General features: G+C 44.0%; 1 protein-coding gene across 4 annotated transcripts; it reads left to right on the top strand.

The window, feature by feature from the left end:
- Nucleotides 1-414: 414 nt before the first annotated feature.
- On the top strand, nucleotides 415-22619 carry EIF4EBP2 (eukaryotic translation initiation factor 4E binding protein 2). Of its 4 annotated transcripts, none has more exons than XM_036828200.1 (4): nucleotides 415-872; nucleotides 14087-14272; nucleotides 15855-15929; nucleotides 19302-22234. In XM_036828200.1, the coding sequence occupies exons 1-3, from the start codon at nucleotides 728-730 to the stop codon at nucleotides 15884-15886; spliced, it is 363 nt and encodes a 120-aa protein (XP_036684095.1). In that variant the 5' UTR covers nucleotides 415-727; the 3' UTR covers nucleotides 15887-15929; nucleotides 19302-22234. The 4 variants fall into 4 exon arrangements, 3 of the variants coding, with proteins under 3 accessions (XP_036684095.1, XP_036684094.1, XP_036684096.1); XM_036828199.1 differs by having other exon boundaries at nucleotides 18808-22234; XM_036828201.1 differs by lacking the exon at nucleotides 19302-22234 and adding an exon at nucleotides 22271-22619 and having other exon boundaries at nucleotides 420-872.
- The last annotated feature ends 1421 nt before the right edge of the window (nucleotides 22620-24040 follow it).

Raw genomic sequence — 24040 nt, 5'->3', positions numbered from 1 at the left:
ACACAATAAACTGGTCCCAGTGGTTCACCCTCGAAAGGGGAATTGGGAAACTGGGAGAGGTGGCATCGTAAACCTTTCTGCTGTGTTTTTTAATAAATGCATGCATTGCTTATTTTTAATATTGAGCAATTAAAAGTAAAATAACACTTTTGTTTAGATGGATAGGAAACAGAAGTCGGCTCAAGGAAAGTAGTGTTGATTGACAATTAAAAAAAAAAACACGCAAATTTTCCGTGTCCACCGACACGCAGCTCACAAACAGTTGGCATAGGTTCTGCCCGACTCGCGTCCCGCCCTCAGGGCTTAAGCCCCGCCCCGTCAGCAGCCCCGCCTCATCGCACCGCACCCGCCCCTCGTAACGTCACATCCGGCCGACCAGCTACCCCGAGCTCCCTCTGCCTCCCGCCTTCGCCCGCTTCCGGTCGTCGTCGTCGTCGTCGCCGCTGCTGCCGCTGCTGCTGCTGCTACTGCTGCTGCTGAGGCTGCTGGCGGAGGCCGGAGGAACGGGCGGCGGCGGCGGCGGCGGCTGAGAGGGCGGCGGCGGGAGCGGAGCGGGACGAGGGAGTGAGAGGAAGCGAGCGAGGAGCGAGCGGAGCGCGCCGAGCCCCGCCCGCCCTTCCGCCCGCCGGAGCAGCCGGAGCAGCCCGGGCCCCCAGCCGCCGCCGCCGCCGCCGCCCGTCCGCCTGCCCGCCCGCCGGACAAAGCCCGAGAGCCCGCGCCCAGAGCCATGTCCTCGTCCGCCGGCAGCGGCCACCAGCCCAGCCAGAGCCGCGCCATCCCCACCCGCACCGTGCCCATCAGCGACGCCGCGCAGCTACCTCATGACTATTGCACCACGCCCGGGGGGACGCTCTTTTCCACCACGCCGGGAGGTGAGCGCCGGCCGCCCGCGCGGCCCTCACCCGAGCCTGCAGCGGCTGCAGCCGGCTCCCGAGCGCGTCCGCGCCAGCCTCCGCGGTGTCCCCTCAGTTTCCCGCCAAGGTCCTTTAACTCAGGGCGTGTCCACGCTGGCCGCTCCGGCCACCCCGGCTCCGCCACAGCCCCTCCGCCGCAGCCCCACCAAAGCCCCCGTGAGACAGCTTTCGGGAACCTTAACTTCGCGTTCTCTCTCGCCTGCAGCTCGATTCAGTGCGTGCCCACTCTGGGAAGTGGCTCTCCTGTAGCGAAAAAAAGCCCTTGTTCCCGCTTCGTGGCAGGTTTACGCACTCTACCCAGTTTTCTGCCCCCTCTCCTCCTGCTCCGGGGCAAATTCGTCTACATTTGGCCTTGCACTCACTCCGCATTACCTCTGCCTCTTACATATTGTGTAGTTGTGCACACTGACGCTTGATTTTGTAGCTGTCTCCCGGACCTTTGTAGAAAGGAAGTTGGGGAGAGTAAGTCGCTCCTGGGACGCTGCGATGACTTGTTTTGCTGCTTTTAGAACACCAGGAGGGGGCTGGAATGCGGAGTTTGGAAGCCTCGCCCAGTGTTATCCTGCTTTGACAGCATTGTTTACTTTGCTGGACCAGGCCCCGCGGGTTGGGGGAGTCCCCAGGCTGGAGGAGGAGTGATAAAATAATGCTCAAGTAATAGGCTAGGGAAAGGAGCGCTGGCAGCCTTGAGGGTAGAGTTTTGGCGGCGCCGCCTTGGGAGGTAGATTGAAGAGGGCGTTGTCAAGCAGGGCACCCTTGCTGGGGGGCTTGCTTGATCCTGGGGAAGGGGCAGTGCAGAGCGGGGTTTCTGAACACTGCTTTTCCAAGTACGACCAGAAACTGTTTACAAGGAAGAACACTGGGGTAGAGGTGAAGAGCGTTGAATTAATTGGTCACGGGAAAAGGGAGCTCAAAGGTTGTCTTTCCCCTCACTGGGCTTTTCTCCAGAGGGAGGAGACTGGACGATCTTGAGGGACATTATGAAGGGAATGGTGCTTCATTTTTAACTTCGTAACTTTGCCTTTTGGTGACGGCCTCTGGCTAGAGGGTTGGGACTTGGCTGGCAGCCCCTGCAGTCTGCAAGATTGCTAGCTTCGTTCTTGTGGGCTGGGCTCACCAGTTGTACTACAACCAATCCCCTGCAGTTAGGCCTGGGCGATCCTTTAATCGGTTGCACAATAGCAAGGCGGTAGAGTAAGAAGACCTTGCCAACAGGGGATAAAAATCTAGGAGAGAGCTCTACAGAGGAATCCAGCCAGGCCACTCTAGGGGTGGGGTGGCTGCCTTGTAAGACGTTTAAATAACCCAGGCAGGAGAAGTTCATCAATAAGTGTGGAGAACTGGGCTTAAGGAAGTTATAACTGCAGAGCAGTGGAGTTTCTAGTGAGGTGGCTTACCTCATTGGAGAAACCTCCCTCCTGACCTGATCTGTTCAAGGCCAGACCCTGAGCATGCTGAAATCTTCTTGCCTTCTAATCGTGAAAGATTTTGGCAGATCAGAATCTGCTCCAGATAGGGTTGTCTTGAACTTGAACTGACAGCTTTTAAGAAATGGATACTGTTTTCCAAGGTGATGGAAAGAGATTTATAACTTCTTCCAGAATTCTTTGTGAATTCCGTAATGCCTGTGCTTCCAGCAGTTCAGAACTTATGTCATAGTAGCAACTGCACTCAGATATTATTTCTTTGAGGAAGGAACTAAACTTTTAGCTGTATATTAATCATTATTCCCCTGAGGGAAGAGTCACAGGGACACCCTTTTTGGCATATTTCAGACAGCCAGGCTACCATGCTTTTAAAGTAAGGGCATAGTCTTTAAGTGTACTTTAAAGATAGAAGCCTGTCTCATAGTCTGGATTAGTTCCTACAGTGCTTGGAAAGATTCTGCCAGAAATACTGATTCATTTATCCTTCCTCCCTGTGTACATAGCCACTACTGCTTTCTCAAATATCACTGACCCTGTCTCCAGATAGTTTCTACACTTTTTAAAAAAAATTAATTATTTATTGGCTGTGTTGGGTCTTTGCTGCTGCGGGCAGGCTTTCTCTAGTTGCAGTGAGCGGGGGCTACTTTTCGCTGCGGTGTGCGGGCTTCTCATTGCGGTGGCTTCTCTTGCTGCGGAGCACAGGCTCTAGGCACGTGGGCTTCAGTAGTTGTGGCTCGTGGGCTCTAGAGCGCAGGCTCAGTAGTTGTGACACGGGCTTAGTTGCTCCACAGCATATGGGATCTTCCTGGACCAGGGCTCGAACCCATGTCCCCTGCATTGGCAGGAGGATTCTTAACCACTGCGCCACCAGGGAAGTCCCAGTTTCTACACTTTTTAATTTCTGATTTAAAACTTGTCATCTTAGCTCATCTATTATATTGAACCAATATTTATTGGTAGAGCACATTGTCATCTTTAAATTTTTAACACAAAGACTTACATAATGTGTTTATAAGATACAGCACTGTTGTGATTGGATTTAATCACTATTTTATAGCAATTAACTCAGTGCCGCCTAGATTTTCAGTACTTACTGATTTAGTTTTCCCCCGCTTTGGAAAATTTCCAATTTTCTGATGGTTTGTTCATCTCTTTTGTTACATTTCCCTCTCTCCTCTCATGTAATTTTCCTTCCCTGAACCAGGGTTGTTATTTGGTCACCTCTAGGCACCTGAATTAATCCGGTTAGGTACCTTAAGTGAGTTTTGTGGGTCTAGTGCAGTGCTTTGCACAAAAGGGGACTACAGACAAAAGTAGGAAATGCAGTCTTTGCTCTGAATGGTCTTAAAATCTTGGTGGGAGTTAAGGGTGGAAAAGCGTTTTAGTTCTAAAAAAAAAACTTGTAAAGAGTCGAGTGCTAACATATATTTCAGACTTGAAAACATTTAGAAAAGCGATAGAAGGCTTGTATTGAAAAATCTATTTAGTAGGAAGGAAGGGGATTAGAGTTTCCTGTCTCAAACTTCTGGAAACTTTCTGGAGTGTCATATACACATGTCAGAGCATTCCAGGATAACAGTTGATGTGCTGAATGCCCTACATGATCAGACTGGGCAAGGACATTCACAACACAGTGAACTTAACATCTCTCCCCACAGAGGATACAGTTCACCCTTGAAAAGGTTTCTCAAAATTGCCTTCCTGTGGTTTGGAAAATGAGAGTTGGGTGAAAACACACTTGCTGTAACCTCTTCTGTTTCTCATATTTTTAGAAGTGTACATTTTCTCATTATTAAGGAAGAGTAAAATTTTTGAGTAAATTCAAAATGCCCTTGGATTTTATTTTGTTTTGTTTTATCTGCCTGTGGAGGAATGGGGATGAATGATGTTCGGTTCTAACTTTGAGAAGCTGTTTCTGGCCTCAGTGAAAGGTAAAGTTACTGCAGTCTCCTTCACTTTTGTGACATTAGGAAGGAACCTAATGCTTTCATTCTGTAACTGAGAGAAATTAAGTAACTTGTTAGTGTTATACAGCTAATTACTGTCAGTGGGTAGTCGCAAATTTAGTGTCCTGATACCTAGTCCAGTTTTTTCCTCTGTTGTCTTAAGATGCGTATTTTCCTAGGAAAGGAAGTTTACAAACATTTAAAAAGACTCTTCGACCTCTGGAATGCTAGCTAATGGCGATGCTTTTTGTTATCTTATTTTTTTTAAGTTCTGAACTGTCTCCCTGTGGGAGGGTTGTGCTCTGGGGAATGAGCAGAAACATAGAGACCTCTTTGAGCCTTTCTTTCTGCCTTTCTTTTCCTGCATAACATCCTCATCAGCTGTGGAAAAGTATGCTGTTGCCATAACAAGAGCACCAGAGGGGAACTAACTATGATGGTCTAAAATCTTGTTCATACTCTGCTTCCTGTCTGCCAGCTGGAGAGTTGCTGTGATTGATTGGTTCACTGAAGGCCAGTGGAAGGGTCTGGGGATAAAGGAGAAGACAGGAAGAAGGGAAAAGAATCCACTTGGAGTGAGCCATAATAAAGTAAGAGTATTTGGGGGGAGTCCTGAGTGTTAATCTGATTCCTTTCTTGGGAGAAATGAATAGAGCTCTGTGTAGATATGGGGAAGGAAGGCCAGTTTCTCACTGTTACAAAATTTCTAATTCAGTGACCTTGGGCTGAGTTTATTCTAGGCCAAAAACTTCTGAACCAGCAAGTGTACTTATTTGCCTCTCTCGTTTCAGTTATTAACCAAAGGACTTCATGATTACATGTGAGAAGTGTGTGAAAAACATGTTGAAAGTTGTCCAGTCACTTTGCCTTGTGTTTGAGGAAGATGGCATTTACTTATCTCAGAGTAACAAAAATTAACATGTGTTGTCATTCCGGAGCAGATTTGGCTGTAGTCTCATATTCGTCAGCTGCCAAAGCATGTACTAGAAGATGTAGCTTAGTTTTGTGTTGGGTGCATGTTTGCTGATGAGGGACTGAATTCTGAGCCTGGGAAGGCAGCAGCCCTCAGCCGCAAGGCATATAGCAGTGCGATGTGCGGAAGGGGGTGCCTCTGCCTGCTCCGTGTCAGCCACCGCCTGATGAGGGAAGACAGAGCTCGTCCAGGCCGACAGTGCACAACTCCCTTCTGCTCTCCGGAGGCCTGTGTGTAAAACGGGAAGGGTGAAACGTGACGAGTCCGTAAATTGGCACTACCAGGGTTGTTCCGCAAAGACCTTGTGAGGGCTGGAGTCTTAAAGATGATTTTATGGGAGGGGTCTTGCATGGTTTGGAGACAGTGTAAAGATTTGCAGATCATGTCCTTTCAATTTTTCAATATTGTCTTGAATAATATTCAGACTTCATGGATTTGTATGGACAAAAAAATATTTTGGTGTGTGGACATGTCATAACAAATGACTAAGGAATGTCAGGTTTTTTATTTTTATATGGAATCAGCCAAAGTAATTTTTGGAACTCAAATAGCTACAGTAGTAAGTAATGTTGTAGGAGATGCTTCACTGCCAATCAGCAGTAAAGTAAAGGCTGTGATGAGAAAAAAAAGATTTGCAGATCAGACAAGGTAAAGTTAATGTGGGAAAGCTAGTTCATCTGGTTGGAGAGGAAGAGAGCCTGAGCAGGACAGTAGTTGGTTGGTGAAGGATAGAACTTTTTCTTGGCTCCCAAGTCTTTCGATGAATAGATTAATGTTTAAAAGATTTTTGCTAATCTATTTATAATAGAACAAAAGTCAGTTGAAACTTGCTGTCATTCAACTTATTGAATAGGTAAGGCCTAGGCTACCATTTTCAAATTTGTTCACAGAACTTTGTTTTGCAAAGATCCCTTAAAACCTGTGTTATAACACCCAGCAGCTATCTATCTGATGTGTGGCTCGTTTTTAAAGGACCTCTTCACCTGATACTCAGGCCACAGTTTGAAGCCAGAAGCTCAGAAATCTATGAATGTTTATATCTGAATAAATGATCTTTCAGATCCTTAGAACAAATGCCCCGACAACTGAAGCTGTTCATTTCATTGAGTAGTTTTTAAAACTAAAATCCTTAACAAGCAAGGATCAATTAACTGGAAAATACAATTCAATTCTTGTAGATTCCTTGGGATTATCTATATACAAGATCACAGTCATCTGTGCAAAGAGATAGTTTTACTTCTCTCTTATCAATCTAGGTGCCCCATTTTGTTTTGTTTTTCTTGCCTAATTGCCCTGGCTAGAACTGGAACCTTTAGTACCGTGTTGAACAGAAATGGCAAGAGAGTGACAACAGATTCCCTTGACTTGTTCTCAGTATTAGGGGAAAACCTCCAGTCTTTCATCATTAGGTAAGATGGTAGCTGTTGTTTTTCATAGATGCTCTTTATCAGGTTCAGGAAGTTCCCTTTTATTCCTAGTCTGTTGAATGTTTTTATTATGAAAGGGTGTTGGGTTTTATCAAATGCATATATATATATATATATATATATATATGTATTGCATCTATTGGGATGATCATGTGATTTTTGTTTTTTATTCTATTGTTATGATGTGTTATGTTAGTTATTTTTAGATGTTGAACCAGCCTTGCATTCGTGGGATAAGTGCCATTTGGTCATGGAATATAATCCTTTTTATATATGTTGCTGAATTCAGTTTGCTAATGGTTGAGAATTTTTGCATCTATATTCATAAGGGATATTAGTCTGTATTTTTCTTGTGGTATCTTTGTCTGGTTTTAGTATCAGTGTAATACCTCATTCAATTTTAATTTTTTTAGAAATGGCCTGCTGTTTATAGCAGAAGTGAGGACTGGTGAAGATAGACCATTGCTCTCTAGGTTCTAAGAGGTACCTATCAGAAAGTTTGAGAGGCTTGTGGTTCATTTTAAGATGTCATAATTAATCCTTTGAGCTTGAGAAAGGTGCTCATATCATTACCAGAGAATGTTTATGTTAGAGCTGGGCTGCTTTTACATTGAAATGAAACCACTCTCTGGTCTGATAAGTTCCTAGAACCATTATGAAGAAGCAGCACTGAAAAAAAGTGACCTAGACCAGTGATCTCCAGTAGGCTTCTTTGCCTCTTATGAACTTTATTGATGAGTTCCTCACTATGAGTAAAAGTAGAAGACATTGATATGTATATATGCATTGTTTTTATTTTTTTTTTAAGTGCCCAAGAGGAGTGAACTTGAGGAAAACAAGAAGTGGGAATGAAAGCCAGGCTTGAATCTGAGTGCTTTCCCCATACCAAAGCAGTGAGCGAGCCTTCATTAATTATTAACATTACAGAGGCTGAACCACAACATCTGTGAAATCTAATCCAAAGAATTGATCCAGGATGCAGTCAACAGTCTGTCAGATCCAACCAGCTTTTTCCTGGAATCAGAGCCAGGCATTTCTTGAGAAAATTTATTTCAAGATGAATGTTCAAGCCCAAACAGACGTCGACATATTTGATGTACTTCATTTTGATAGACTTAACATCAGTTGGCATTTATTTGAGATTAGTTTGTGTTTTGTGTACCACTTTGGACCTGGTACTAACTAAAAAGGTCATTTGTTTCAGATCACTTTGCAACCAAGACTCAAGAGAGCTAGATTTGCTTAGAGTACCTTGCTTATTTGTGTTTGTCTCCTGGCTCCTGTGTCACTGTGTGATCTTTCTTTGGATGCTAGTTTCTCCATCTGTAAAATGACAGGCTTCCGCCAGATGCTGTCTAAAGCCTCTTCTAGCACTGGACCTTCTGCATAGGAAGATAGTCATTATCAACGTCCCTTTCAGCCTAGGTGTGTGTTCTACTATGGCAGTGTCCTACGTGATTGGGCAGGGACCCCATCCTTTGACATTAATATCTTGGAAATCTTTATTGGAGTTAATCTTTATTGGAGTTAATCAAAGGACAATAAGGATTGGCTTTTCACAAACCTTGGATGTCTTCCGTTTGCCGTAATTATTTAGCCATACTAAGTTACAATATCCTCCGCCTCCAATTGTGCCTTTTTTTGATGTAAAAATTGTCCCTCTCTTGGTTTTATTAGCACTTTAGGGATTTGATGGTTGTACACAGTAAATGTGGTTTGGCCACCATCAACTTCCCTGGAGGATACTGGGTTAGGCAGCTTTTAGCCTCTTCTGGGTTATCTGGCATAGAGCTTTTAGAAGTCTGTCCTTTCATCCAGAGCCTCCATGAAGAACAGATGTTTAAAACTGTAGTTCATTCAAGAATGTTCTCTAACACAGTCAATCAAACACAGACCTTGTTAATCACCCCTCTTAAGCTGGAATAGTAAAAAGCAAAGAAAACCACTGTTTTTGTAAGTCCTTTCTGTATTTTAACTTCTTATTTTCCCTTTTTATTACTGGGGGAGACAGGAGTTTGGGAGGAAAGAGGGAAAGCGGCAAACTACCTCTCTGAGTGTATTGGAAACACTTGCTGCTTGTTCATCTTGTATCTGTTTCTGATCTCTTGGTGGGCCCTTACATGAGGCATAGATGGAGAATGTCAGGAATTTCTACTGGAATGCTAAAGTTACTTGCCAAGTGCTTTGTTGTTGTTGTTGTTGTTGTTGTTGTTTTAATTTCTAGATTTGAAGGATACCTTCTTCCTCATGGCTTTAGTGTCGGTCTGTTACGTATGTATTTATATTTGCAAATACTTTTTGAGTCATTTTTTTCCCCCGATTCCTTATAATGGGCTTTGCTTTTTTTTTTAACACTTTCTCTTGGTCTTAAAAAAAAAAATTGGTGGTGGGGGCTTCTTTAAACAACAAATTTATTCTGTTACATTTCTGGAAGCTAGAAGTCTGAAATCATATATATGTCTTATTGTAAAATATACATAACATAAAATTGACCATTTCAACCATTTTTAAGGTACTGTTCCATGGCATTAAGTACATTCACATTGTTGCGCAGCCATCACCACCATCCATCTCTAGGACTTTTTTCACCTTCCCAAACTGAAACTTCATACCCATTAAACAATAACTCCCCCTTACCTGCCCACCTCCAGCCACTGGCAGCCATCGTTCTATGTTCTGTCTCCATGAATTTGACTAGTCCAGGTACCTCATATTCGTGGGGTCATAAAATATTTGTCTTTTGTGACTGACTTGTTTGACTTAGCAAGATGCCTTCAGTATTCATGCAATCACCCTTTTCTTTTGCATTTATTTTTTTTTTTCTACTTTATTTATTTATTTATTTATTTTTGGCTGTGTTGGGTCTTCGGTTCGTGCGAGGGCTTTCTCTAGTTGCGGCAAGTGGGGACCACTGTTCATCGCAGTGCGGGGACCGCTCTTCATCGCGGTGCGCGGGCCTTTCACTATCGCGGCCCCTCCCATTGCGGGGCACAGGCTCCAGATGCGCATGCTCAGTAGTTGTGGCTCACGGGCCCAGCCGCTCCGTGGCATGGGGGATCTTCCCAGACCAGGGCTCGAACCCGTGTCCCCTGCATTGGCAGGCGGATTCTCAACCACTGCGCCACCAGGGAAGCCCTGGGTAGTTACCTTTAAAACTCTAAATACTATAGTTAAACCTCTTGTGTTTCAATCTGATAGTTTTAACTCCACCATATGAGATTATACTATCTACCTGTCCTGCCTCTACTTCCCTAGTAGGTCTGCCTTTCCATTATTTTCTACAATATCAAGGTCTGTAATATTTACATACTCTTCCTTAACTATGATAATTTACTTTTATTATGGTTTAATTGTAAACATTGAAAATCAATAAATAGCATATATGATACTATGAATTTTGTAACTTTTCAATATAAAACCAAGGAGTATGATGATTTTCATAGAAAAGGAAATGGAACACTCACTGGAAAGAAAAAGTTTCCACTGTCAATGTCAAATAGATTCTTTTTTTTAACACTCCATCAATTTATTAAAATCATGCTCCATTTTAATATTGTGTTATACGCAAGCTATGGATTTTTTAAACCTTCTTTAAGAATTTATGGTTAACTTTTCTCTAGTTAGTTGTGGATGCATTGGTTGACGTTGAATTGGGCTGACATAAATGTGGCTGGCAGTTGAAATTTGAATTATTGGAAGTTCTTGCTTCAGAAAATGTGTCTATGCACGTGTATAAGAGACCCTGAATATTAGGTTTTTAATTGTCTTGGAATTCATATAATTTCACAGTAAACACAATATCCTAAAAAGGAAATATAAAGGGTTTTTTCCCCTGGCATTTTATTCATAGTCAGGTCTTTATGTTTTTCTTTTAGTAATTTTGTTTTTTTGTATGTCAAATGCTTTTCAATTACACCACAGAATCCTTAGTCACATGTTGATTCCCTTTTTTTGCTATATATCTGCTACAGTTAATTTTTTCAGCTTGCAGTGATCTAAAATTCAAACACTTAAAATACTGTGGTTTTGTACCCATATTTTCCCTGGCCATATTTAAGAACATTAACAGCATCAGTTAAGGTCCTAGTTCTTCAGGGTGTCTTCTCTTCTGAATTGTTTACTTTGTGTGCATTTGAAACCAAATGTATCTTAAAAATCCACTAAACTATTAAAACTAATAAGTGAGTTTAGTAAGGCTGAAAGAAATGAGATTGGCATACAAAAGCCAATTGTGTTTCTATATACTTTCAATAAACCAAAAATGAAATAAAGAAAATAATTCCATTTATAATAGCATAAAAATAATAAAATACATAGGTATAAATTTAACGAAAAAAGCACAAAACATATACTGTGGAAACTAGATAACATTGTTGAAAGAAAGAAGACCTATATAAATAGACATTCCATGTTCATGGATCGGAAGACTTAATATTGTTAAGATGGCACTACTCCCCATATTTATCTATATATTCAGCACAATCCCCATCAAAATCCCAGCTGGCTTCTTTGCAGAAGTTGACAGGTTGACTCTAAAATTCATATATGGAACTTTAAGAGACCTAAAATAGCCCAAGCAATCTTGAAAAAGAAAAAGTTAGAAGACTCACACTTCCTGATTTCAAAAGTTGTTACAAATCAAGACAGTGTATTACTGCCATAAGGATACACATAGATCAGTGGAAGTCCAGAAATAAATCCTCACAATTACGGCCAATTGATTTTTTTAAATTAATTAATTAATTTTTGGCTGCATTGGGTCTTCATTGCTGCGCGCGGGCTTTCTCTAGTTGCGTCGAGCGGGGGCTACTCTTCGTTGCGGTGCATGGGCTTCTCGTTGCGGTGGCTTCTCGTTGTGGAGCACAGGCTCTAGGTGCGTGGGTCAGTAGTTGTGGCGCACGGGCTTAATTGCTCCGCGGCATGTGGGGTCTTCCCCGACCAGGGCTTGAACCCGTGTCCCCTGCATTGGCAGGCGGATTCTTAACTGCTGCACCACCAGGGAATGTTTATAGCAGCATTATTCAAAGTGGAAACAACCTAGATGTCCATCAACTGGTTAATTGATAAAATGTGATTTATACATACAATGGAATATTATTTGGCAATACAAAGAAATTAAGTACAGTTGATCCTTGAACAACGTGGGGGTTAATCCAAGTGTAACCTGTAGTTGGCCCTCTGCCTCCATGGATTCAACCAACACTGACTGTATAGTACTGCAGTACTTCCTGTTGAAAAACAGTTCTAACTTGCATTGTTCAAGGGTCAGCTGTACTGATAAATGCTAAACATGAATGAATCTTAAAAACCTGCAAGTGAAAGAAATAGTCATAAACAGACACATATTGCATGATTGTATTTTATGAAATGTCTAGAATAGGCAAATCTATAGAGACAGGAAAGAGATCAGTGGTTGCCTAGGCTGGAGAGGTTGGCAGAACGTGGGGAGGGACTCCTAAATGTATATGGGTTATCTTGGGGATGATGACAGTGTTCTAAAATAGTTTGTGGTGGGAATTCCCCGGGGGTCCAGTGGTTAGGACCCGGCGCTTTAACTGCCGTGGCCCAGGTTCAATTCCTGGTCGGGGAACTAAGATCCTGAAAGCCTCATGGCGCAGCCAAGAAAAAAAAGATTGTGGTGATGATTGCACAATTCTATGAATATACTAAAAACTATTGAATTACACACTTTGAATGAATTGTACATGAATTATATCCCAAAGAAGTAAAAAAATGTATTTTATTGCCTCTGCAAAGTCGCAGGAGTTCTTCAAAGTTTCTCTTACATCTGACACATTTAGGTAGAATTTCTACTACTTATTTCCTACTTGGTTCAATTATAATTCTTTAATGTTTATGTTGTTGCTAATATATAATTTAGAAATAGAAAGCTTGCTTTTATCCTGTGCTGTTTTTTCACCACCTCACCTCAGAGTTTCCAAGCTTAGTGTACTACAGAAGTGAGAATAATCTTGTTCCGACTTGCAACATGAATATTAGTAAGAACATCTCACAGTGAAATCTCACCCTTCTGAAACCTAGCCATGGACAAAAGTGGGGGGTGACACAACAAAATCCATCCACTAAAGCTGCTTCCCTTTGTTCATTGGAAAACCATCAGGCTCCTTCCCAGCCTACTTGCTCTTATTTTACATAGTGTTAAAATAAGCAGATCACCAATTTCCAAACCCAACAGATTAGATGTATCAAGTTAGAATGGGTGTAAAGGGTGTACTGTAGACTGAATTGTGCTCCCCCCCATTCATATATTGAAGCACTGACCCCCACAATGTGATGATATATAGAGATAGGGCCTTGGGAGGTAATTAGGTTTAGATGAAGTCCTGAGGGTGGGGCTCTCACAATAGAATTAGTGTCCCAAAAGAAACACCAGAGAGCTTGCTCCCCTCTCCCCCGTGGGAGGACACAATGAGAAAGAACTGTAAGGAAATACATTTCTGTGTAAGACACCCAAAATGTGGTATTTGGTTAGGGCAACCAAACTAAGACATGGAAAAAAGATGGTTCTTTGCCAAACAGTGAGGGAGGAGACAAGGAAACCATGGTGGGGAGGGCCATAAGCACAACCTGGCTATCTGAATCCTATTCAGTATAAGGAAAATACAGAGCACCAACTGAATAGGCCCTGAGACTTCCTAGGTCACAACGTCGTATAATAAATGAGTTTCATAATAATCAACCAGATTCATCAAGAAAGGGTTGGTTTTCTGTTTAAGGTGGTAAAAAGTTTTAAAATCTGTATTAGAAAAATTTCCATCCAAAATAGTTCAAATTATTCATTTTTTGAAAATTGAACTAAGTTTTCTGCTCTCCAGAATGTTTCATTCCTCATAACTTCAGCTACCTTTTTGTTTGGTTTTGTTTGTTTGTTTGTTTTCTTCAGCTGCATTGGGTCTTCGTGGCTGCATGCGGGCTTTTCTCTAGTTGTGGCGAGCGGGGGCTACTCTTCGTTGTGGTGCTTGCACTTCTCATTTGCGGTGGCTTCTCTTGTTGCAGAGCACGGGCTCTAGGTGTGCGGGCTTCAGTAGTGGCACGTGGCTCAGTAGTTGCGGCACACGGGTCCTAGAGTAAGCGGGCTTCAGTAGCAGCACGTAGGCTCAGCAGTTGTGGCTCGCAGGCTCAGTAGTTGTGGCACACGGGCTTAGTTGCTCCGCGGCATGTGGGATCTTCCTGGACCAGGGCTCTAACCTGTGTCCCCTGCATTGGCAGGCAGATTCGTAACCAGTGCGCCACCAGGGAAGTCCTGCCTTTTTGAATTGTTGCTAAGTTCTTATTTTTCAAAGCAAGGAAAGTGAAGGTAAATTTCTACTTTCCTTGTCCTAAAATTATATTTGAAACAGGATACAAAACTCTGTCTTCTTTAAACCCTGTTTTCCAGGAACTCGAATCATTTATGATCGAAAGTTTCTGTTGGATCGTCGCAACTCTCCCATGGCTCAGACCCCGCCCTGCCATCTGCCCAATATCCCAGGAGTCACCAGCCCCAGCACCTTAATTGAAGACTCCAAAATAGAAGTAAACAATTTGAACAACTTGAACAATCATGACAGGAAGCATGCAGTTGGTAAGAGAATGCTGGTATTAGGAACCAAGAGGGTAGCCCTGGGATTCGAATGTCAGTCTGCTGTGGGTTGAAAAAATGTTGATGCTTCAGTTATAACTGGTATTCAGTCATATGTCTCTAAGGTTCCCCTCACTCCCCTCACCAAGGCTTATTGAATTATTGAATTGTTCTGCAAACCCTGACTTCTAAACCATAACCAAATTTAATCTAGGTGTGGGTTGGGGGGTGAGGAAGAATCCAAAATCAGGGACTGGTAAATCCCAAAGAGGACCTCTTGAACCTGGGCTTTGTTGGACTAGGGATAACACACACACAGAGAAACAAAACAATTTAATAGTTCCCATTTCCATCACCCTCAGGAAACAGACCTTGCTTCTTACAAGAAGAACGTCATTTTTGTGGTATAGGGCAGCGGTCCCCAACCTTTTTGGCACCAGGGACCAGTTTTGTGGAAGACGATTTTTCCATGGACTGGGGGGATGGGGGGATGGTTTTGGGATGATTCAAGTGCATTACATTTATTGTGCACTTTATTTCTATTATTATTACACTGTAATATGTAATGAAATAATTATACAACTCAATCATAATGCAGAATCAGTGGGAGCCCTGAGCTTGTTTTCACTTGCCACTCGCTGATAGGGTTTTGATATGCGTCTGCAAGCAGTTGATTTATTATGGTCTCTGTGCAGTCAGACCTCTCTGCTAATGATAATCTGTATCTGCAGCCGCTCCCCAGTGCTAGCATCACTGCCTCAGCTCCACCTCAGATCATCAGACATTAGATTCTCATAAGGAGCTCGCAACCTAGAATCCCTCACATGCGCAGTTCACAGTAGGGTTCACACTCCTGTGAGAATCTAATGCTGCAGCTGATCTGACAGGAGGTGGAGCTCAGGCGGTAATGCAAGCGATGGGGAGCAGCTGTAAATAGAGATGAAGCTTCTCTCACTCGCCCACAGTACCAGTCCGTGGCCGGGGGGGTTGGGGACCCCTGGTGTAGGGAAAAGCAGTATGGTTTTTCACCCCATTTTCCAGGACTGCCTGTAATATTTCAGTAAATACTCCCCCATACTCACACACACACGTTTATTAATGAGTCCTCTCTATGTCTGTGGAAATGGCCAGCTCCTGAAGTACACCTTGGATTGCACTCCATGACCCTTTTACACGAGCCAGCATTCTGCCTCCTCAAATTCCAAATGAGTTTTTAATGGACAAAGTGTCGATTCAGAGCAGGGCCAAAGTTCAGAGCCTCCAGAAGAAGGTGCTGACTTGATAGATGGCCAGGTGCTCCCCAGGAGCTCCCGTTTGGTCAACCTCTGGACAAAGGGACACTCAGAAAGTTTTCACTTGTATCCTTTCCCCCAGTTGCTCCTCCCTGTGGGTGATTTGACTGCCACTCTTGTTTTTCCCCCAGATTAAAAAGACTAGCCAAAGCAAAGCAGAATAGTTGTTTCAAGGCTGCAGAGAATGGGACAGTTTGAATTCCTTTTTGACCTTTGTGCAAAGGGAATGATAGTTAAAACTGTTTTGCTTTTTCTCTTCGTGCTTAACTTTTTCTGTTCTTCATTCTAACCAGGAGATGATGCTCAGTTTGAGATGGACATCTGACTGTCCTGCGAGGATCAGAAGAAAAGCAGCAACACTGATACACGTGTGTACCTGATTTGGCCAATAGGATCAACAATGCAAAGACAGAAGAGGCAGTACCAGCAATCCCTGTTGCAGTCTCCTACTCCTGCTCCCCTGCTCCTTCTCCGGGTGCCAAAGGATGCAAAGATGAGCTGCATCTGACCATTTCTTCTCCCTATTTCCTGTTCCCCTTCCCAGTTAGACAGTTAGATTGAAGGCCCTTGGCATATTTCTGTAGAACTAAGCAGCCCACAGAGGAAAACAGTTAACCTCTGGTTCCCCCTTCCGCCCATTTTTTTTTTAATCCCAAATCAAATACCAGCCTACCAATAATTGGCTGGCTGGGAAGTCTGGGGAAGTGATATGGAGGTTTGATAGGTTCAGCATCATTCCTGTTCTTACCCTCTGTCTCTCCTCCCTGTCTTGCTCATGTTTCACTGCTGCAAAAGTCTGGGTTTGGGGTCTTGAAAACCATTGGAGGGAAATGGTAAACAGGAAGAGAGCTGCTTTCTCTTTTACCTTGAGGTGTTTGTCCTTGGGGACAGAACGCTGTTTGTACATCTCTGGTAGCATTACCCTGGGGCACTGTTTTGAGGTCCACTTCCCCTCCTTCCTCTGGGAGGAATGTCTTCTGTCTTTAGTATTATAGTGCATCTTCCCATTCGTTTACTTATCACAATTGTGCAAACATTTCTTAACTCTACATCAGAAGGGGGTCTTTGGTCACCAGCTCTTCTTTCCTCCCCTTCTCCCATCCCTCCCTGCTTGCATCTTGTTGCTTGCAGTCCTTTTGTACTCTGAGCTATCCACGTGATTTCTCCTGCTCCTGGAGCAGGTCCCTACGACAGGACAGAGGCTCTTTGGATAAGGCTCGATGTATTGGGTTGATCAAAAAGTTCGTTCTGGTTTTTCCGTAAGATGTTACAGAAAAACCAGAACGAACTTTTTGGCCAACCCAATAGTCCTCTGCAGGATGATACCCAGGAATGACCTCGGAAGACATTGAACTGTTTGAGTACCCAGGCTCAGTAGTCATTGTTTTTCAGTCCAGTGAGCATTGTGATATTTGTTGTCTGTGATTTTTGAGTTTGAAGTTGACTTTCAGAATGCTCTTAGAAAAGAACTAAACTTTTTTCCTTTGTGGACCTGCTTTGTTTGGCTGCTGAGATAGAGAAGCATGGGCTTAAAAATGCGTTCCTTCCACTTTTCTTACCTTTCCCATGGTACTCTGAATTTCCCTATCTTTCCCTCCCTCCCTCCTTCCTTCCTTCCTTCCCTTATCTCTGCCAGGCCATTTTTCAAATGTACATCCAGGATACCTCAAGTGTTGGTATCTGATAATATCTGTCACTCCTCTTAACTGAGGAGTGACCTTTTATTTTTAAGATGAGTACAGACCTATTTTTAGATGTTTTCAGTACAGTTTTGAACAGCAACTTTTTAATTACACATCTTCCGGTGTTAGGAAGGTGAGAATTGTCCGTAGGCGAGTCTGCTGTTCCATGTCACCATCCCTTGTCTTCCCTAGTCCCTTACGAGCTCTTTCCTTCTCACTCTAGTTTTGGGTGTGCATGTTTGGAGTTTGTAGTGGGTGGATTGTGAAACTGGACCATTCTGCCTTCCCTGGGTTGTTCATGGAAACCTCATTCTTTTCCCTTACCCTTTGCTGCTTCATTCCCCATCCCATGGTCCTGACTATTGACTGGCACAGTAATCCTGGGAGAGTGACTCCCCTCATAGAAAGACAAGTAAAATAGCCACTGGTGTCCTGGGAATTTCTGGTTGGATTTGGTGCCCTGAACCCTCTTATTAAGAGATCAGATCCCAGGGTGAGAGTAACAGGCCAGTTGGCTAAGATAGAAAGCTGTTTTTCTTTTGAACTATGAAAAGACCCTGTTTGCAAATACATTTTAGACAGAAAGAAGGAAGGATGTCTGAGGAACTTTGTTCTGTTTTCTGCTACAAAATGTGAAGAGTTCAAAAAGTGAAACCTTTTGTGATGGTTGATGTCTCTCAGGAATAAGCTGGGTCTCCAGAGTTTTGGAGATGCTTTCAGTCTCAACAATTGATGAATGGAAAAGTATTTTTTGTTTGCTTTTTAATGTATCTCTGTTCTGATTTTAATTAAACTCCAAATTTCACTTTACATATTCTTGGAACAACTTAAGGTGCATTGGTAATTTGCATGAGAAGTTTGCTCAGGACCTCATTGTCCCCTGGGAGCTTGATTCTTTGGGAGTGACGCTTTCATCCTCCTCAGGGCCCGGCCTGGGCATCCTCTGGAGTCTGACTCCACTACAGCGAGTAGTCGGGCTGTCAGCAGAAGCACGCGCCCTTGTTTGCTCTTTACTGCTGCACATGAAAACTCGGCTTCCTCACTGAGAGACGGGGAATGAATTTAAAACATGCCAGCTTGAGTAGTCTTAAGATGCCATGTTCCCCTTTTTTGCTATCTTGAGGAACTGCTGCATGTGGCCCTCTAATCAGAGGCCATATTTCTAGTATTTCTTGGGAGTGGCAGCTGTATAATATAGCAGCCGCCCAATCCTTTAGCCATCTCTATAACAACCTCCATCTGCTTGGTGCAATTCCTTCCTGGAGGCCACTGCTACTAGAGATATTGTGGCCTCCATAAATCGGCATTTCAAAGATAATTTCACAAGGCAATAGATGAACTTCCAACAGATGACACCTTTGTGCCATGCCTCATAGAATCATTTTCAGGGCAAGCCAGAATCCAGTAGGTGGTTTACTCCTGTATGTTTGGAAGGAATCTCACAGTTGAAGCCCTAAATGAATAATCTCTCTGGGCTTTTTCCTGGAAAGGGAACCCCCTTAGGGTAGCATTTGAGTGAGGTGGTTCTTAAAATCTTATTGATTATTTGTACTTTTCTTCTTAGGAGAAAACCATGTTTCTGTACTTCTGGGGACAATCCATGTCGGTGAGAAATGACCTTGTCCAAATTCCAGCAGGAGACATGCATTGTCATGATTCTACCTCCTTCGTAGTGTGGTGCATTGAGTTCACCACTTCCTCATATTCTGTTGAAATAGCTATTGTGTTCTCAAGACCACAGTGTAGAGAAGCTGGCTTCTAGCTATTAGGCTTCCAAGCCAAGAGTTTTGTCCTTCCATCTGCGTTAGTTATCTGTTGCTGTTTAACACATTACCCCCAAACTTAACATCTTAAAAGAGCGAACATTATCTGTCAGTTTCTGTGGTTAGGACCTGGGAAGCAGCTTCACATGATGGGTCTGGCACAGGGTCATAGGAAGTTGCAGGCACGAGGTCAGCGGGGTCTGCAGTCACCTGGGGCTTGAGAATCCACTTCTGAGCTTTCTTTGTGGCTGTTGGCAAAATGCCTCAGTGTCTTCCTATGTGGATCTCTTTTTAGGGCAGCATGAGTGTCCTCACAGCATGGCAGCTGGCTTCCCCTGAGCAAGTGATCCCAGAGAAAGAGGGCAAGGAGGAATCTGCAGTGCCTTTTATGACAGTCTCCGAAAGCACACGTCATCACGCCTTCGTATTCCGTTCCTTAGAAGCAAGCCACTAAGCCAGCCTACACTCAAGGGGAGGGGAGTTACACCCCACCTACTGCATGGAGCGGTATCAAAGAATTTTGGGTATACTTTAAAACCACCTCACCCCCAATAGAGGATGAAACCAGGTCAACAAGAGGGGGTAGGTTTAAAGTAGATGATATACTGAGAGAGGTGTTGTTACTGAAAACAGTTCTCTTAAGACGTGCATCGACAAACAGATGAAAAATGGATTCTCTCCCCATGGCTACTGCCAGTTTTAAGAGGGGAGGCAAGAAATGGCAATTCCCAGGAGAATGTATCTATACATTTGCCTGGTGTATACTACCAGCAGCCCAAGGTTGCTTCTTTGTAAGTCCTTGCCTTGGTATCTAAGACTCAATACTGCTTGCTCGCTCTCTCCTTTAGCCAGGAATTGACAAAGGGAATTGGGTCCTTCTAGTTGAGCCACTCAGATGGACTTAATTGGAGTCAGGGTTGTTAAGCAAAGGGAGCAAACTTGAATTACATTTTGGGTTACGGGGCTGAGGAAAGCTAACCGTTCCGATTCAGGGTGACATAGCTGAGAGCATCCAGAAGCCAGGTCCCCACCAGAGTCGATGCTTGGCACCTGCTCTCACAAACCACACCAGCTGAAGCAGACTTGGGCCAGGTCTCTCACTCAAGAAGCCACTTCTCAATAAGTAGGGAACATCTGGGAATTTAAAATGTCTGTCTGTGCTTTATTGTTCTTTAAATCCACTGCAGGTTAACTGCGTGCCCACCTCATCCTGGGCTTCCTGATGGAAATGGGTTCTTAAAGAGAACCAATGCTGTCTTCACCCTGAAGAAAAACTTAGATGAAGCTTGTCAGTTCAACACGTGTTTAGTGAATGTCTGCTATGTGTTTCTGGCACCCGTGCCAAGTTTTTAGAGATTTCAGACATCTTAAGGATGCAAATTCTTGTTTGGATTTATGCTCCAGCTCTTCCCAGCATTTTCTTATCTATAGACCTGCTTGCTTTAGAGTATACTTGAATAAAAAAGCATTGCTGCTGAGGCAGCTATAAAAAAAAAAAGGTACTTCTTCCAGAATTAAGGAACTCATCTTTAAAGCACCTTCAAATGAATTTTTTTCCATCTGATTTTGAGGTGGAGTCAAAATAGGTGGTCTTTTATTTTTGCTGTTTGGGTTACCAGCTCTTTGGGTCTGTCAGACCTTAGGGGTATCACATATCTTGGCTGCTTGAAGCCTGGGCCCGCAGCCCTTTACATTCCCCTCCAGACGGGAGGCCCGGTGCTTTTCTCTCTGGGTCAAAACTTTCCCTTATCATGTTTCTGGACTACATGATAAGGGGAGCTATTTATTAATCTGTGAAACCCAATCTCTTACCTGCCCATGACATCTAAGAGGGGGTAGTATTTGCTTTAAAGAAGTTGTTTCCTTGGGAGGGCAATTTCTGTCTGGACTTTGAAGGGGGCATAGTTACCACACATTACTATCCCCACCACCACCACGTTCTTTACCTCTGTCCCAGCTTTTAATAAAAGATGACATCAGATCTTGAGGCAGTTGGGTCACAATTCTTTAGAATGCTTATACCCCAGGGGCATTTCCTGTTCCAGTCATGTTTTTCCAGTTGAGTATTGGCGTTTCCCTGAGGCTTGCTCACAGACATTTCTGATTGAAGATTAAGGATGGTTGATACAATCATTCATGTCACCTTTCCCACCCTCTGGAATTTACGTTTCTTTCTCTGGGCTGGTCCTGGAAGTTGACACCTTTTGGCAAAGTTTAGATTTAGGAGAAGTCTTTCAAGTCCCTGTTCAGATGATCTGTGGTTTCTCTTTGCTTCCTCTGCCTGCAGCCCTGGCAGACCATACTGTCTGGATCCCGAATGGAAAATAGTACTGAGATGAAACACATTCCTGGGGTATTTAAACTCACTCTGCCACCTTTCTAAGAGTTGGAGGCTGGCAGAGAGATGCTGCAGTGCTTGATAATCATTTGGCCACATTGAAATTTCCAAAGGGAGCTCTTGCCGGTGCTTAAACCCAAAATTCCTGAACACCTGAGATTGCATGAATCTAGCACAGAATATCCATTCTTGCCCCAATGTACCCCCTTCCTCTCCATCTTAATCTTTAAAACAAAACAAAACAAAAAACCCAAGCCCAGGCCAAGGGTCGTTTTTACTTGAAACCAGGAGAGTGGGGGAGTAACACGGGAGATGAGGGGCGAGCTGTGTGGTGAGGCACCCTGCTCCTGGTGTCTGTTCCAGTCACTGAGGACTGTGAGCCAGTGCCTTTCCTTCGCCTGGAGGTGGAGCCCATCTCTTTCCACCTGGGTGAGGAGACCCTCTGCTACCCAGGGGTGAACCTTAAAGAGGGTGTCTTGGAGAGCCCAGAGGACACTCATATTTTTTGGGTGTCCATTTTAAGCATCTTTAAAATGTTTTATGTATTAAAAAAAAAAAAATGTTCTTCCCTGTCTTTGTGCAACCAATGGCCCAGTTCCATCCATTCTGAATGGAAAAACGGAGACTGCCAGTGCTTTCCTTGGTCTTCCCTTCGTCTCCCTTAATGTGGGTATCCCCTTACCCGGCCTGTGCATTGCACTGTCGTGGATGGAGAACAGAGGGCACCACGCAGTCCTGAGGCAGTCCTGTGTGACTCCGTGATCAGGTTTTTGTTTCTTGTTTTTCTAACTGTCCTTCCAAACCAGCAAGTGTTTGGAAATTAGGGGAAAAGTTAAATTCTCACCAACGGTTGCTGTTACACTTGAATCAATAAAGATCTTGAGTATCAACTTGGTGTTTTAATTTTTCTTTTTTTTAAATTTCAGGTGAAATCCTGTTGATACATTTTGGGCATCTTGCCTGGTGAGGAAGATGGGCAAAGGCAGTTGGCCACTTCATGTGTCAGTTCCTCTCAACATTTACGGAGCACTTTGTCCATCTGGCCCTGTATGTGCCAGGAGGTGATGTGTCCCTTCCCGAAGGAGCTTGGAGGTGAACACGTACATGCTGGGGCTGGATGCACCCAAGAAGGCCCTTCTTTAGGTACCAGCCTGGAGGAAGCCCAGGCAACCGCTTTCCTGACGAGGGCTGCCTCTGCCCCTCAGGACCACGTGTTAGAAATCCATCATATCTGATGTCTGAAAATAAACTAGACTCTGCTGCGTGAGCATCACATTCCTTGCTATTATTAATCCAGTGAGGCTCACATATTAGTATTGAGAGCAAGAATCCTGTCCTTTCAAGAATCCTGTGGACCGTGTAAACAGGTCCACGGAACAAAACAGCGTAGAGGTTTAGGGCACAGGCTTTGGAGTAAGACAGGCTTGAATTCCTGCTGTACCACTTAGTAGCAGCCACATTCTCTCTGACAGGATTCCCAGTCTCTCTAAGCTTTGGTGTCCTCTAAAATAGGGTTAAGTTAAGAAGTAGGTCTTACCTGGGTGGCTGTGGGCTCAGGTGGGATCATGGAAAGCACTTAGCCCAGTGGCTGGTAGGTCAAGAGCTCAGTTACAGCTCAGTTGGTGTGACAAGTAGAGGTGGGTCAGCTGGGTCTGCTTTTCCCCAGAATGTGCAAGTTTGGGAGTGGAGCAGGCTTGTGTGACCCCTAGAAGGATGAAATAATCTCTTCAAGGGAAGATAATCTTGAAAGCCATTTCATACATCCTTTACTTTGCCCCAAAGGCAAATAGGGTATCAACTTCAAAGGCAATTTAGGATAGAGGGATAAGGCTTTTACTGCTAGTAAAAGGGGAGACTACATGATGGAGATTAACCCGACTGTGTTGCTGTGTGAGAGTCACAGCCGCTTCCCAGCTTCTGCTTTTTACGTTTTCTCCACTCCTCCCTGTACCAGGCCCGCCCACTTCCCCAGCCAAGGAGAGTAATGCAGCCAGTTTCCCCCAGTCGGCTACTGACTTGGCACTGCTACAGGAACAGCGGAAGGAGACCTTTGCCTTGAGAGCAAGTTAAAATACGTCTGACTTCTCTGAAAGCCCCTTCCTGGCCCTCAGGGTAGGGCAGGACTCAGTTCCCATGGGCAGCATTTCCTCAGACTTAACAAAGCCTGCACTAGCAGGTAGGGTCCAGAGCACGGAGCTGTGTTGTAGGCTCAGCCCCAAATACCTCTGGCCAGGCAGCAGAAGGCCTCTGCCGCTGACACACCGCCCAGTAAGCTTTTAGCAGGGGTCAGCAAAACGTCCTTTCACTCCTTTGTGCCTGCATCTTCTGCTTGATATGAGGCGGTGTCCTGTCGTCAGTGGGGTTTGTTCTGTGAGTTGGTAGAGCTGCTAACTGTAAACGCTCCCACAAGCTATAGCCACAAATAGCTTGACCTTTTCGCTTCCCTGGCCCCAGCCATAGAAGAACAGTTGGGCACCCATTTAGTACAGAGGATGCTCTAAAGCCCTGGGATAGGATTTTTACTCCCAAGAACTTAAGTTTGGTAGTGGAAGTGGGGTTTCAAATGTCTGGTTCCAAAGGCTAAGGCCTTGACCCAAAGCTAAGAGAGCAAAGACCCCTAGATGGTATGAAGGACGGTGCCCTTGGGGCTCCAGAGACCAGAGCTCAGCTCTTGGCCCTGCCACTCCTAGCTGTAG

This window comes from Balaenoptera musculus, chromosome 16 (assembly GCF_009873245.2).
Source record: "Balaenoptera musculus isolate JJ_BM4_2016_0621 chromosome 16, mBalMus1.pri.v3, whole genome shotgun sequence".
NCBI classification, from domain to species: domain Eukaryota; kingdom Metazoa; phylum Chordata; class Mammalia; order Artiodactyla; family Balaenopteridae; genus Balaenoptera; species Balaenoptera musculus.
This window is presented reverse-complemented; position numbering and strand designations above follow the sequence as displayed.